General features: G+C 43.7%; 1 protein-coding gene across 1 annotated transcript in view; it reads left to right on the forward strand.

Moving 5' to 3' along the window:
- IGFBP7 (insulin like growth factor binding protein 7) overlaps positions 1 to 14,213 on the forward strand; it is a 205,971-nt gene that overhangs the window by 115,304 nt on the left and 76,454 nt on the right. The window contains exon 3 of the mRNA XM_069626113.1: positions 10,149 to 10,265. Coding sequence (XP_069482214.1) covers positions 10,149 to 10,265 — 117 coding nt within the window. The remainder of the gene's footprint in view (positions 1 to 10,148; positions 10,266 to 14,213) is intronic.

Genomic DNA, 14,213 nt, shown 5'->3' on the forward strand with positions numbered 1-14,213 from the left:
GAGCCCATCCAGGCCCCCCCTTTCAACACCACAACCAAAGACTAGGAGACCGGGTTTGCAGCCGAGCATCCAGAAGGCGTCTAACTGCTTCATCTTCTTCACTCTCAAGGTACTGTGGGGCTTTTGGTAAACTTACCATAAGCCCTTTGTGTCACTCCTTTGCTGTTGGAGCACTGTTTCTACTGTTTGGGTGTTTACCCATGTCCAGTCGCCCAGGCCCAACAGTCTGTGCCCCTAGAGGAAGGCTTCTCTTAAGCTCCAGAAATTTTACAAAGAGCAACTAACCTGCTACAACCAAAAAATAGTTATAAGCGCCCCTCTCCGAGAACGAACACGGCCAAATTACCTGTTCTTTGGGAAGGTACCCACTTAAGAGTCCGCAGCCACACTTGAGCTCCCTTCACAGAAGGGAAATAACCATTTGCATATCAGTCTTTGTCACGCCCACATGGGCAGTCCAGCCGAAATGCTATGGTAATTCTCTTCTGAACAAGAGTACCAACAGCAACCCCAGACTATGTACGAATGGTGGCAGGCCCAAGCTACTAATCTGGAGAACCCAACCAAGCTTTAAAATGAGTAATCAATATTTCAGATTTAATGGTCATTTAGCTGAACACGATTGGTGGTTCAATTACTGCACATAACACTAGTTGGAAGAAGTGCAAAAAATGATTACGTTAATTTTTAGGTTTCCAGGGTTAATGTCCCTAGTGATGGATCCACCGTTCCTTATAAATGTGGGTTGTGGTGGACAATTCTCCAATATTGGTAATATAGCTTGGAAACACAGATTTCTTTCTATACAAGGGGTAATACAAAATCATTAGCTCTGCTCGAGTGCATCACGGGGGCTTACTACATAATATCCCCACCAAAAATATCGCCGTAGATATGGCCGTTTGGTTTTGAGGGGGATGTTATGTGGGAGCGGGAGTTGCGGGGGTGTCCCCCGCACATTAAAAAATGATGCGGGGGTGGGGTTGCCCAGTGATACGCACCTTTTGGACGCAAGTACGGGAAAGGGTGGCAAAAGCAGATATTGTACTAGAGGTGCACGACCCTGCGGCCTGCATCCTGGGTAGATACAGCAGGGACCGCAAGAACAAGCCCCTGAACAGACTTAGAGACTTAATTTATATCACGGCGAAAAGACGCATAGCCATGGGTTGGAAGAGCCCCAGAGGCCCGTCCGAAGCGCAATGGTGGGACGACCTCACAAAGTGGATAGTTGCCGAGACCGGAGCGTGGGAAACCGCAATCCACGAACAGAGGCTTGACTCCAGTGCGGAACTACACTGCTGGGTGTCACTGACAGTGCCATTACTCCACCCCATAGTGGTGGACGACCCCTCAGAAGGATCGGCCAGCCCTGGCCTCTAAACTGGTTTGGAATAGGACAGGGGTGTCGACCGGGATCTTGGAGGTGGGGGAGGGAGGCGGGGGGTGGTGTTGGGGAAGTTTTGGACATGTGGCATATATATAGTACTTGAAATGTTTGTGGTCTGTTAATCTGTTGAAAACCAATAAAGGAAGTTTAAAAAAAAAAAAAAAAAAAAAAAAAAAAATGATGCGGGGGTTGCGGGGGTATCCCCCGCAGGGTCCATGTGTGAATTTCGCCGCAAAAATATGGCAATATTTTTGCCCGCGGAATTAACATATGGAACCCTCCACGGAACTACACAAGCATCATATGGTGGTCTGGTGACACACAGTATTATGAGAGTCAACAGATGTTCTTGTGCCCTTTACATTTCTCAAGTTATGGTTTTAAAGACTATACCCAGGCACCCCTTGCACAGATACTGGATTCACAATTCATCCAATTAGAGGGTGGAATATCATAGACATTTTCCTCAAGGTTTATGCAGAAGAAAGAGACCAATGTTTGTTAGCCACGCACAATTAATATAATAAGACAACTAGAAGATCAACTATATCTACCATATCTAATATCAGCGATGCCCACTCATCCATCCAGATCAAATATTTTCTTCAAGGTTGTTATTTCCTAATCGAACATTACATTTTCCGGTAAGGAGTAGGATTGTTCAACTACATTTCCTGATCTTTTTAAGTGAGTGTTCTTAATGACTCATGAAGTCTTGTGGTGTAAAGGGTGTCAGCCATGTAGTCATTAAAACAATAAGCTTGTTCATATTGTTGTCCTCTATACTTTGGAGTAAACCGTAGTTATCAATTATATTTATATGAGGTCTCGTTCCAAGGACAGCGGTGCAGTAAAAGAGTGGCTGTAACAGAACTATCACTACGTTTCCCACACCGCCATATTCAGAGTTTAGAAGAAAAGTGGAGGAAAACCTCTAGCAATTTTCTGGGGAGTTTTCTTCCATTTTATATCCAAATAATAGAGTAATGACTGCTAGTGGATTTACCACCAGCGATACATCCTCCAAACCCCAGTGGGCTCCTATGGAACTCATAATGGGGAAAAACATCACTGCGATATCTGGACGATTTACCCCAGTGTCTGTAATCTGGTAGTAACAGTAACCAAGTATGGAGGAATTAACACTGGTCATTCGACCATACTCGAAATGGAGTCCATTATACTTCACAGATAATACAGCGTCAAAAACAAATTTCAGCTAACTACGGTCACCCAACCCATTCATGTGAAAGATAGAAAACGCACAATCTTTTTAAGTGAGCGTACTTAGTGACTCTTGAAGTCTTGTGGTGTAAAGGGGTTCCCCCCTTCTCTCTGACCGGACTCCTTGGGTCCCATCCCCTCACCCACCTGTGAGGTAAAAAACCGCGGGATCATCTTTGACTCCTCCCTCTCTTTCTCTCCACACATCATTGACCTTGCCAAGAAGTCCAACTTTCAGCTCCACCTTCTCAGGGGCATTCTACTATTCCTCACCTTGCCCCAGAAACTCAACGTCTCCAGAGCCCTGGGTCTCTCTAGGCTGGACTACTGCAACATCCTCTTCCTCAATCTGCCCCTTTCCTCCCTTCACCCCCTTCCAACTAATCCAGAATAGGACTGTGAGATTTATCCTTGGCCTAACTCAATGGTACTGATGCTGTCAGACAGCTACTGTGGTGATTGTTGCAGTATAAAAGCGTTACAGCATGACATATACTTATTGCTAATACATACATTTCTTCATCCCATATAGTTCCCTAAGATTCTTGCCCCCGTATATAAATTGTTGGATCACATACATTGATTTCTGAAGCATTCAATTCTCCACCTCGTACACTGTCCCCTGACCCCCAGCCCTTAGATTAATCCCCATATAACTGCTGCAACTACAAGATGAATTGTTGACATATTATAAACATTTGCATCTTAAATACTGTTCCTTGATTATGATATGGTATTTATTTATATCCCACTCATACACGTGTGTTTCAGAGCGATTGTTAGATCCGGTAAATTAACTGCTGCATTCCGTGTACTGATTGCTAATATAGATGGTTTGCCCTTTTTGCTGCCCCCCGATTGTCTTTCTTCCACGTTTTTACTGTTGATATATTCAATGTTGAAGAAAGAAATGTAGGTAACCCCTTAAAGGGATGGTCTAGTAAAAATGTTTATTTAAAAAATAGATAGGCCACATAAAAAAAAAATACTAGCATTCTCCGTTTTAAGACTTCCTATGTAAAATTTTGAGCTATTCAAGCTCAAAATTCGCAAAAGCAAGCACAGGGGCGCAGCCATTTTGTGAAATGGAGGCCCTCCTGTGCTGGCTTTTGCTTTTGCGGCACTAATGAAGGAAAAGCCAGCCAGCTGTAGTAAACAAAGGCTACCGCTGGGTGGCTTTCCCTTCATTAGTGCTGTAGGCGGAGGACGGGGACCGGAGACCAGAGCAGGAAAGCTGCAGCTGAATCTCGGTAAGTGCTATTTATTTTTTTTACAAAAAATAAGCACTAGCTGCGTTTTTATTTCTATGTTTTCCGGGCTGGAGGAGCCCGGAAAACTTAGAAATAAAACCGCAGCTTTAAAAACATATTTATGTTTGCGGTCGCTTTTGAAGCGACCGCAAACATAAATACAACGTTATTGTGTTGGAAAACGCAGCGGTTTTTCTTTCCAAGTTTCTCAGGCTCGGAGCCTGAGAAACTTGGAAAGAAAAACCGCAGCGTTTTCCAACACAACCACGTGTGTTTCTGCCTGCTGTGGTTATCACTTTGGGTCTCCGGTGCTCCCAGGGGAGCACCGGAGACCCAAAGTGAAAGCCACAGCAGGCAGAAACACACGCGGTTATGTTTACATGCCGCGTAGTGTTTCTACCTGCAGCTGATTTCCCATTTGGGGCTCTCGGGCTCCCCGTGGGGAGGCCGAGAGCCCCAAATGGGAAAGCAGATTCAGGTAGAAACAACGCGGTTGTTTTCCGCAATGCCGCGTTGTTTCTGCCTGAATCTGCTTTTCCATTTGGGGCTCTCGGCTCCCCGTGGGGAGCCCGAGAGCCCCAAATGGAAAAGCAGATTCAGGCAGAAACAACGCGGTTGTTTTCCGCAATGCCGCGTTGTTTCTGCCTGAATCTGCTTTACCATTTGGGGCTCTCGGCTCCCCGTGGGGAGCCCGAGAGCCCCAAATGGTAAAGCAGATTCAGGCAGACACAACGCGGTTGTGTTGGAAACGCTGCGGTTTTTCTTTCCAAGTTTCTCAGGCTCCTCCGAGAGGAGGAGCCTGAGAAACCTGGAAAGAAAAACCGCAGCGTTTTCCAACACAATAACGTTGTATTTATGGTTGCGGTCGCTTCAAAAGCGACCGCAAACATAAATACAATGTTTTTAAAGCTGCGGTTTTATTTCTAAGTTTTCCGGGCTCCTCCAGCCCGGAAAACATAGAAAAAAAAACGCAGCTAGTGCTTATTTTTTGTAAAAAAAATAAATAGCACTTACCGAGATTCAGCTGCAGCTTTCCTGCTCTGGTCTCCGGTCCCCGTCCTCCGCCTACAGCACTAATGAAGGGAAAGCCACCCAGCGGTAGCCTTTGTTTACTACAGCTGGCTGGCTTTTCCTTCATTAGTGCCGCAAAAGCAAAAGCCAGCACAGGAGGGCCTCCATTTCACAAAATGGCTGCGCCCCTGTGCTTGCTTTTGCAAATTTTGAGCTTGAATAGCTCAAAATTTTACATAGGAAGTTTTAAAACGGAGAATGCTAGTATTTTTTTTTTATGTGGCCTATCTATTTTTTAAATAAACATTTTTACTAGACCATCCCTTTAATCCACGGCACAGGGGTTTGTACAGCTGTGTAATGTTGCATCCCATACACTGCTCCTTCCCTGCTGCACCCCCTAGGTTGTATCTCATATACTGATTACATTTCTACACACTTTATATTGTCCATCCGATAAATGAACTGTTGCAGTCAATGGGCCTCATTACAAGCATGCCGGTCCGGAAACAACGGTGCCGGTAAGCTAACCGGCACCGTTGGTTCCAGACCTGCATACTACAGGTCTGCTTGCCGGAGTCACTGTGCCTGGCAGGTCAGACCCTGCCGGACACAGCGGCCATGGTAAGCAGACCGTCACGGAAGCAGCGGCACCGTTATCAATGGTGCCGCTGCTTCTGTGTTCACCATTCCCATGGGAATGGGGATTAACAGAATTGCCGGCGCCTGACTTCTCGGCCGCCGGGGTTGTAACACCCCAGAATTATTGGCAAGCGATGCCCCAGTAATTTTTTTCGGGTCTGGCGGCAACCCGCCGGTTTCACCAGCAGGGTTACCGCCAGACCTGTAATGGGGCTCAATAGAATGTATAGATTGCTGGACCCGTTTTATTTCTCATGTACGCCCCTGATTGCAGCGTTCCTTTTGCCTGTCTCTGCATTAACTCAACTCTCTGGGTCTCACGCTCCTTATCTACAGTGCTTTTATCCAGGGTCCCTAAACCGGGCACAACAGCGCCCGGTTTCATGCTGCCGGTATATTTCTACTCTCTAACCTAATAGCATCTAACAAATATCCTACGACATTGAGACAAAGAATCGTAAAGACGACAGAACCCGGGCAGCAAAGAGGATCAGGCAATCAGCCCTCCGTGTGAACGAGCCGAGAGAGCAGGCCATCTTGTATGAGACTCACAGCAACCAGTCAACAAGAATCACCCCATGCAAACAGACCTGAAGGCCCTGCAGCCCCACCTACCTCTTAAGACACCCAGCAGGAAATCAGCAACACTCAGAAAGGAAAACACGGCTACCATGCCCATGGACTCTTATGGGGGGAAAAACAGAGATATGGGATTTAAACGAGACTAACACAGGCGGTGCCATGTTCATTTTTCAACAGTCATTTTTTCAATGGCTTTTTTATAGAATTTTTCTTCGAGAAAAAAAAATCAACATTTTAATTTTTCTGATTGGGGGGATCCTCCCTCCAATCTCCCCTATTAAAGTAACTCTGTTCCTGACCCCCCCCCACACCTTATATATCCTACCCTCAAACCCCCATGTTTTTCGATGAGTTTTCACGAGAAAACGAGAAAGAAAATTACGTAAAAAAAACATTTTAAAAATGACTGTCAAAGAATGAACGTTATACCACACAGACACTCATCTTTGCTTCAAACACAACACCTACACTTTAGCAGGTCCCAACAATCTAAACACACTCTCTGCCAGTGATCTACCGGTTCTATGTTCCTTCTTTGACTGTTTCTTTTTCGGGGCACTTGTTGGCGAAATATTTTTGCCGAAAAAAATTATCACATTTCTTTCTTTTATTTGGGGGGGTTCCCCCTCAATCCACCCTCCCCTATTACTTATCCCTATACACCACCCCACCCTACCCCTCATATGAGCCCCCCCCATATTTTTCGATGTTTTTTCAGCAAATCATTTTCGGCAAAAAGTGCAGCGGAAAAAAAACAGGGGATGACTAAACGTCATACCGATCTACCATCCTCCTCACTTGAACTCACCTCGGATTACACCACTCATCAGTAAACACTGCACTCACACCACTCTAAATTGGATCCAGGAAAACAATCTCAATCCCAATCCTAAAAGCAAACTTCTGAACCTCTTCAAAGATAATCCAACACACACAACACATCAGTCGGCATCTCCCACAATACCATACATTTGTGACCTGATCGCCGAGGGCCACATAAACATACTCTTTATCATTGGGAGCTGGTTAAGATACTAAATTGTTTTTTGATTTGGTTTTTATATAGCGCTTTAAACTAAAGCGCTTTATATAGGACACATTTACATACATTACTATTATTACCCAATTGAAATTGGTACTCATATATCAACCTCGGAAGGATGAAAGGATTAGGTAGGCATGTGCTGAGGAAGAGTGAGTCCCTAGTGAGCTAATTTAGGGTGCTATGGGCTTTCATTTACGAATGATACTCAAATAGTTTGAAAAGGCAGTTGAACCAATGGACATTAGTTGTGGAGATGAAAATGCAAAATACAGGCAGTCCACTCTAACTTCTAAGATCTACCCCCTTGAAGTGAGTGGCTGACTAACAAGCCAGAGAAAGCTCCTGTGCAACGGAAGCTTCATTGAACAGTTCAAAATGGAGCCTGACGGTTAAAGTCGCCACATAAAGCGACACGCCAGAGTTTCTTTGTGCATCTACACTAAAGCAGTGGTCGAGAGCGGTTGGGAGCTTCCAGAAGAATCTGTTCTGGAATGGTTTCGTTTTAAAATAAAAGTGTAGGATGAAGTTGAAACTTGCACTTCAGTGCACTGCACTGCACGTTCCCTTAAACAGCAGGTGTGTTTGTTTGGGGGTTTGGATTGCGCGTGGGAGGGGGTGTGGTGATGGGGTTTGTGGGAAGATAAAGGTCTTCTTAAGTAGCTGCACTTGCACCCACTCAGGATGAGGTTAAAAGGGATCTAATTATTTTGATCTGTGCTCCGTTTTTCCCCATTTTGATTTTATTTCCGTTTGTTTAAAAACATGGGTGGGGAGTGACACCTCGTGTAATCTGTACCCTGACCTTTTTCATTGTATAATTAATCTCTTTTTTAATGTGTTATTTGTATTGCTTTGACTCCCATTAAATGTGCACAGTCCAAAAGGCCACTGAAAAATATGACCTGATGAAAAGACAGGTCACCTATTTAAATGGCCTACCTAACTCCTTTATTCCAGTGCCCCTTCTTGCCCGTGTGCCAAATCTCTGATCTCGGGTGGGCATTGACCAAGACCAACCCCATCTGGTGTCTCCCAGATCCTGCCACTCCTCTTTATAAAATAGATCTTTTTCTGGTGGACTAATCTCCTGCTGGTATACCATTCCCATTACTAGGCCTTAGCCATCTCCTTCAGGAAAAAAACTAGACACTTGAGGATGGACTAAGCGTTTTTTCTTAAAATTGTCTGACTACGATTTTTTCTCTCACTGTATTTTTATTTGTGATTATGTACCATCATCCGATCACTTCTAGGTTGTTTCACTATTTTATGAATGCTCTTCAGTTCTCTGGTGCGCATTTGTGTGCCATATTGGGCCTCATTACGACCCAGGCGGTAAGTTACCGCCTGGGCCGTGACTTTACCACCATGGCGTAAACTACGTTTACGCCATGGTGGTTGGCGGACTTACCGCCCCATTCCGACCTTGGCGGGCGGTAAGTCCCCAATCCCCATTTACCCTTCCCCATTCCCATTTTTGCCCCATAGGGTATAATGGGAGTGGGGAAGGCGTTAATTACGCCACCGTAAATTACGGTGGCGTAATTAACTCCATGGTCCCTTAGCACCATGGATTTTAACACCTGCTAAAAGCAGGTGTTAAAAGCGCCATGGCGCTAAGGGACCCCGTAATTGGCGGTAAGGGGTCGGCGCAGCTAACGCTGGCGCTAACCCCTTACCGCCTGGGTCGTAATGAGGCCCAATTTGTAACTGTATCAAATGTGTAAATAAAATCGCATCCATATGGATCTCCAAACAGAGCCGTCAACCTCTAGTAAAATAAGAGTTGCACAAACGACAGGACTAATGTATTTTGGAATTCTCCTGCATGCTATCCGATTCTCTGATTGCGTCATAACCGCCAAAACTGGCAGAGTCCTGAAAAATCCATTATGTTGATGTCTTCCATGTCACCTTTCCACACAATAATCTACTGTATTCAGAAAGTAGTGTTGGCCCCATTGAGGTGCCATAATGCATTCTTTCTATGCCTTGGGTTCTGGTACCTCAGGCAGATATTCCTCTCATGGTTGCCATTTGCGGCCCATTCCTGGATCGACGGGCACCTGGCATGGTCCGTTTCAAGAGACTTCCTATTGAAACCGCCTTTATTGTGCCTACCTTGTCACTTCATAGATATTTATACACAGACATTTGCATTACTGTATATTATGCAGACTGTTGTGTTGATGCTCAATAATATCAGGGAGGCAAGCCTCAAATGCAGAGGAAAGACATGTCCATCATGAAAGTGGGACAATATCAGATATCTCAAAGTTGGTAAATAGCTGGTACATATCTATTTTGTATTTATTTATTTATTTGACATTTGTCCAGCGCACCAAGCCCAGAGGCATATAGGCGCGTTTCTTAAGAGAGCTGGTTACAGTGCTTGTTTGCAGTGGTGATAAGTTACAAACGTTACAAAATGTGCTTGCATGAGTATTTTGTTACAGACATTGCTCACATGGGTAACATGCATTGCTTACATGAGATAGAGATGGTAATTGCATTAATTGCAGCATGCTTTAAGCTGGGGTCTATATAGAGGTGCATTGGGTTTACCATATTTAGCATGAGTGCATCCTAGAATGGTTTACATGACATGTTTTACATTGACTAAGGTGGCTTCTAGGTCTTGAGGCCTTTGCGGAAGGACCAGAGGGAGGGATCTGATCTTAATGTCAGAGGCATGGAGTTCCATAGTTGGGCTGCAATCACCGGGAAGCTGCAGCCTCCAGCTTTTTGCCGTCTAAATCTAGGGATGGTGAGGAGGCATGAGTAGGCTGAGCGGGTAGGTCTGTTGGACTTTACTTGGGGGGTTCAGGCCCCTTCATCGTTATGTAAATATATTGATAAGTACAAATATGCTTCTTTGGAGAAAGCAGGAAGAGGTCAAAAACATCTGTTTCGGGGTCCTAAAAGACATTCCTGAAGTCATATCCAGGGGATTACTCTATGAATGACTGAGCCCTAATATTGCGGTGTGTTGCTTCGCCCACAGGTGATCAGGGGACATCATGGGGTTCAGAAGATGGAGCTGCTGCCTGGTGATCGTGACAATCTCGCTATTCAAACTCGTGGTGGCCCCGAAAAGCATGAAGTGACAGGCTGGGTACTGGTACGTTTATATATGTATATATATATATATATATATATATATTTTTTTTTTTGTTTTGTTTTTGTGCAAATATTTTTTATTTCTGCTTTAACATATACGCATTGTGATAACATTTTCAAATGATAGTAATGTTAAAGAAGAGGAAAAACAAGAAAAAGGAAAACGGGGAAGAAGAAAAATAAATAAAGTGGAGTACATTTTCAAAGTAGTAATTGACAGCTGTGTAGAGCAACCAACGTATTTGACACGTACACCTCAGAAGGATTACGTCTAAAGTCTTATGTTCTGTATAACACACCTTTTAAACAGAACACAAACATGTCTTGTAAGCCCGAATGTAAAGCCTTTTTAAATCTTTAGAGAATAATCACAGTACAGCACAGTTAGCAATTAGCAACATCGACTTGATCCCATTATTTGAAAAATACTCCTAAGAAGCGGGCAATCAAACCGTTTTCAAATATTCACACACATCGAAATATTCATCAGCAATAACCATTATGAAACTAATCTAACCTGATTTAAATTCTTACTTATTTCTCTTAATTTAAAACACCACCTCCAAATTTAAATAACACAATAGATTGAAAATAACGAATTTTAAACTACTACCTACATTCAATAATGGGGAAAAGATCTACTAGAATGTCAGCTTGGGTTCTTAACAATACTCTTATAGTTATTCCAATTAATACGTGGGGATTATATATGCACATATGACTATTCCTTTTTCTTTTGTTGTGTTTGTATACATTTTTTCCTTGTGTATATTTTGTTTGTATTTTTTTCTTCTTCTAAATTTCCCTTTCGTTGTATTAACAATGGCATTGCCTTGCATTAGGATGCTGTGTTTGGAAATACACCATTATGAATTGTATTACGTGAATTGGAAGTATTTAGCCCTGAAGAACCTCACCTTTGGGTGAAACCCGTGTTTGGCCAGATTTCTATATATTTTATATTAATTATTTTTTTTCAATTGCTAACACACCATTATATTGTGTATTTTTCAAACAAAACTTGAACTGAGTTGTTTTTTTAGGATAATACATCATTGCTATTAGGGCTTATTATGACATCCTAATAAAACATCATACAGGATGTAGTGTGGCCGATCACAAGATCAATTTTGTAAAAGTTTCACAAGAGTGTGGGAGCCCCGCTAGTGAGAACGAACATGCTTCAAATAACCGGTTCTATGGAATTTCCTCCACTCAGGTGGGTCTAAAACCACTTTTGCGACTTGGATTTTCCCCCTGAATTACCAAAGGTAATCCAGATGTGGACTCCCTGCTCACTCTGCTTAGAGAGGCACAGCTTCACCTCATTGTGAGGCCCAACTAGGCCGAAACACGTCTCTGGGGTTGCTGTTGGTACTCTTGTCTTGTTCAAAGGAGAATTGCCTTGTGTTTCGGTGCTGGACTACCCAAGTGGGTGGGTTCAGACTGATATGCAAATGGATATTTCTCCTCTGTGAAAGGCACAGTGAGCTCAAACGCGATTGTAGACACTGCTGATTGGGAACCTACCCAAAGAACAGGTTATTTGGCCATGTTCGTTCTCGGTAGACGGGCTCCCAGACCGTTTGCATATACAATTTTGTAAAAGGATTTCACTTATGACACATAGGGTATAGGTGTCTCCCTTTGTGGTAGCCAACAGCTAATCCACAATTCATAATTTGTATAGCAGTGCCAGTTCATAACTAGATCTATACGCCCATATTCTTTTTGTGTCTTGATGATTCAGGAGTAGTATTTACAGGCACTCCGTGATGTGCAGCTTGAGTCCATCTTGAACGAACATGCGCGTTCTGCATGCACAAAGCCGGCCAGCTTGCACACTGCATGTCCCGATCTTCAGCTTGCGGTTTTAGGCTTTTGCAGCCCTCCTGTTCTAGAACCCCACCCTCAGCTACTTTAACACAGTGGGAACAACTTGCACTGAACATTACACATGCAATGACAACTGCATGTCATTGGACAAATGCTTTTACAAAGGGGATCCATAAAGGTACAAGTCTTTAGACCAGTGTTCAACATAATCTATTAGTGGGACTCGGTTCTACAATGATATCATGTTGTGAGTTCTTCCTGCAGGTGGTGTCACCCAGCACCTTTGTTTAGACTGCCATCCACTGGAAGGGTCAAGCAGGGGATCTGCCACACTGCTGAAGAAGATTGCTGTTGTCCATAAAGCATCGATTCCTGCCGGGTTAATTCCCTACTTGCCCTCCTGGTCCTTGAAAAAAGAATGCCGTGATTGCAGGGATAGAAGTAGGAATTTTCCATGTTCCTATTTTAATCTTCCACTGGAACTTGTTCTGTTTGCTTCCACCTTACCTTTCCTTGTTCTATACTATGAGCAAAGTTCTCACTTTCCTTAGGTTTTACTTGTAATGCCAACCTTTTCCTAATTCTGTTTCCAAATTTTAAGAGCTGACATTGTTAACCCAGGTTCTCTGGCTAGCATCAGCTGTAACACCAAGATGCTATTGTCTACCCAATTATTTGTTAAGGAGTGAAACTTCTCCATTGCCTAGTCAATTTTTATCTTATCAGCTTTAGTATGTGTACATTCTAGCACCATAATCTTTACAAACAATGCCGCCTTTTCTTTTCTCTCACGTTTACTTCAGTATATCAGATGACTGGTAAATTGATCTTTTGAAGTAGCTGTCATGGAGTCCCAGACCCTTATAATCTTGGCTAGATTTAAGTCAGTCTGATCAAGATGTTACATTTCTTTTTTCATTTTATTGACAAAAGCCTTATCCTATGGCACAATCTTCTCCTTGTACCACCCCTTAATTTTATGAAAGATAGTCCCAGTTCTAACACAATCTCAATTGGTCACCTTTCTAATAAGGCCACAGCTGGTTGGAGCAGTGCTCTGTAGGCTGGATTTCCCCATTCAGGCACCCGCCATCATCTTTGGTGGACACCAGGAGTGGGAGATGAGGTACTTTACTCTACGCCTCTCTGGTTACTCTCTACGCAGTTCTGCTATTAGTAACGGTTGCTGCAATGTCGGCAAATTCTTCCGATCTGAAAGCGCGCCGCGGCACATTTTATCTATGTTCTAAAATAGTTGATGATACATATCATGCAATTGGTGGTACAGGGTCTCCCGGATCTTATTGAGCAAGACAACAACATATCGGTGAACAGGATGATATACATGTCACAGACAAAGGGATCAACACAGGTCTAAAAAAAGATTTCATTCCATCCGAAACACTAGGGGTAGGAGTATGGGTAAAACCAAATACGGCACTTCACCTTAAGATAGTGAGGGCTTAATGATAACAAAACAAGTGAGAGGAATCTTCGCAAGGATCAATATCAATCTACAGTAGGATCGTGATCCTGAGTCCAAATATCCTCGCCTATAATGATTCATGGTCAAGTTGGGAGTTCCGTGAGATAATTATACAGACACTCGCAGCTCTCTGATGTTCGTGGATTCAGAACCCCCGCCCCCAATAGCCTCCGCTGGTGCCTTTTGGGCATCTTGGGATGTGGTTGTGTGTCCTCCAATAGCAGAGGAGTTCTTGCTCGGGTTGATTGTTAGGCTGCAGTCATTATACAAGCCCATGATGGAAAGTTGTTGTTGTTCGGTGTGACACTTGCCATCTGCTTGTTGCTGGCTGAGATGTCGCACTCGCCATCCACAGGCTCCTTTCTGGATGGATGATGATAGAGTACTCAGGACTCAGGTTGTCTGTGAGCCCCTTGTGTTCAAATCGCCAGGTACCCCCTCAAACCTGGGTTCGCAATCAGTCCTCTCACCTCTGATTCCTCGGATTAGCCTTTCTGGTTTTAGAATCAGAATGAGTTCTCGTGTCTAAGGTTCACCATATGCCTTATCCCTGGGTCTGACTCACAAGAGACAATTCCCTGCCTTCTGCAATGGGGTGGAGACTGCCCCCACCAAATTCCTGACTAT

The sequence above is a fragment of the Ambystoma mexicanum genome, chromosome 6p (assembly GCF_040938575.1).
Source record: "Ambystoma mexicanum isolate Mex_15411 chromosome 6p, UKY_AmexF1_1, whole genome shotgun sequence".
NCBI lineage: Eukaryota > Metazoa > Chordata > Amphibia > Caudata > Ambystomatidae > Ambystoma > Ambystoma mexicanum.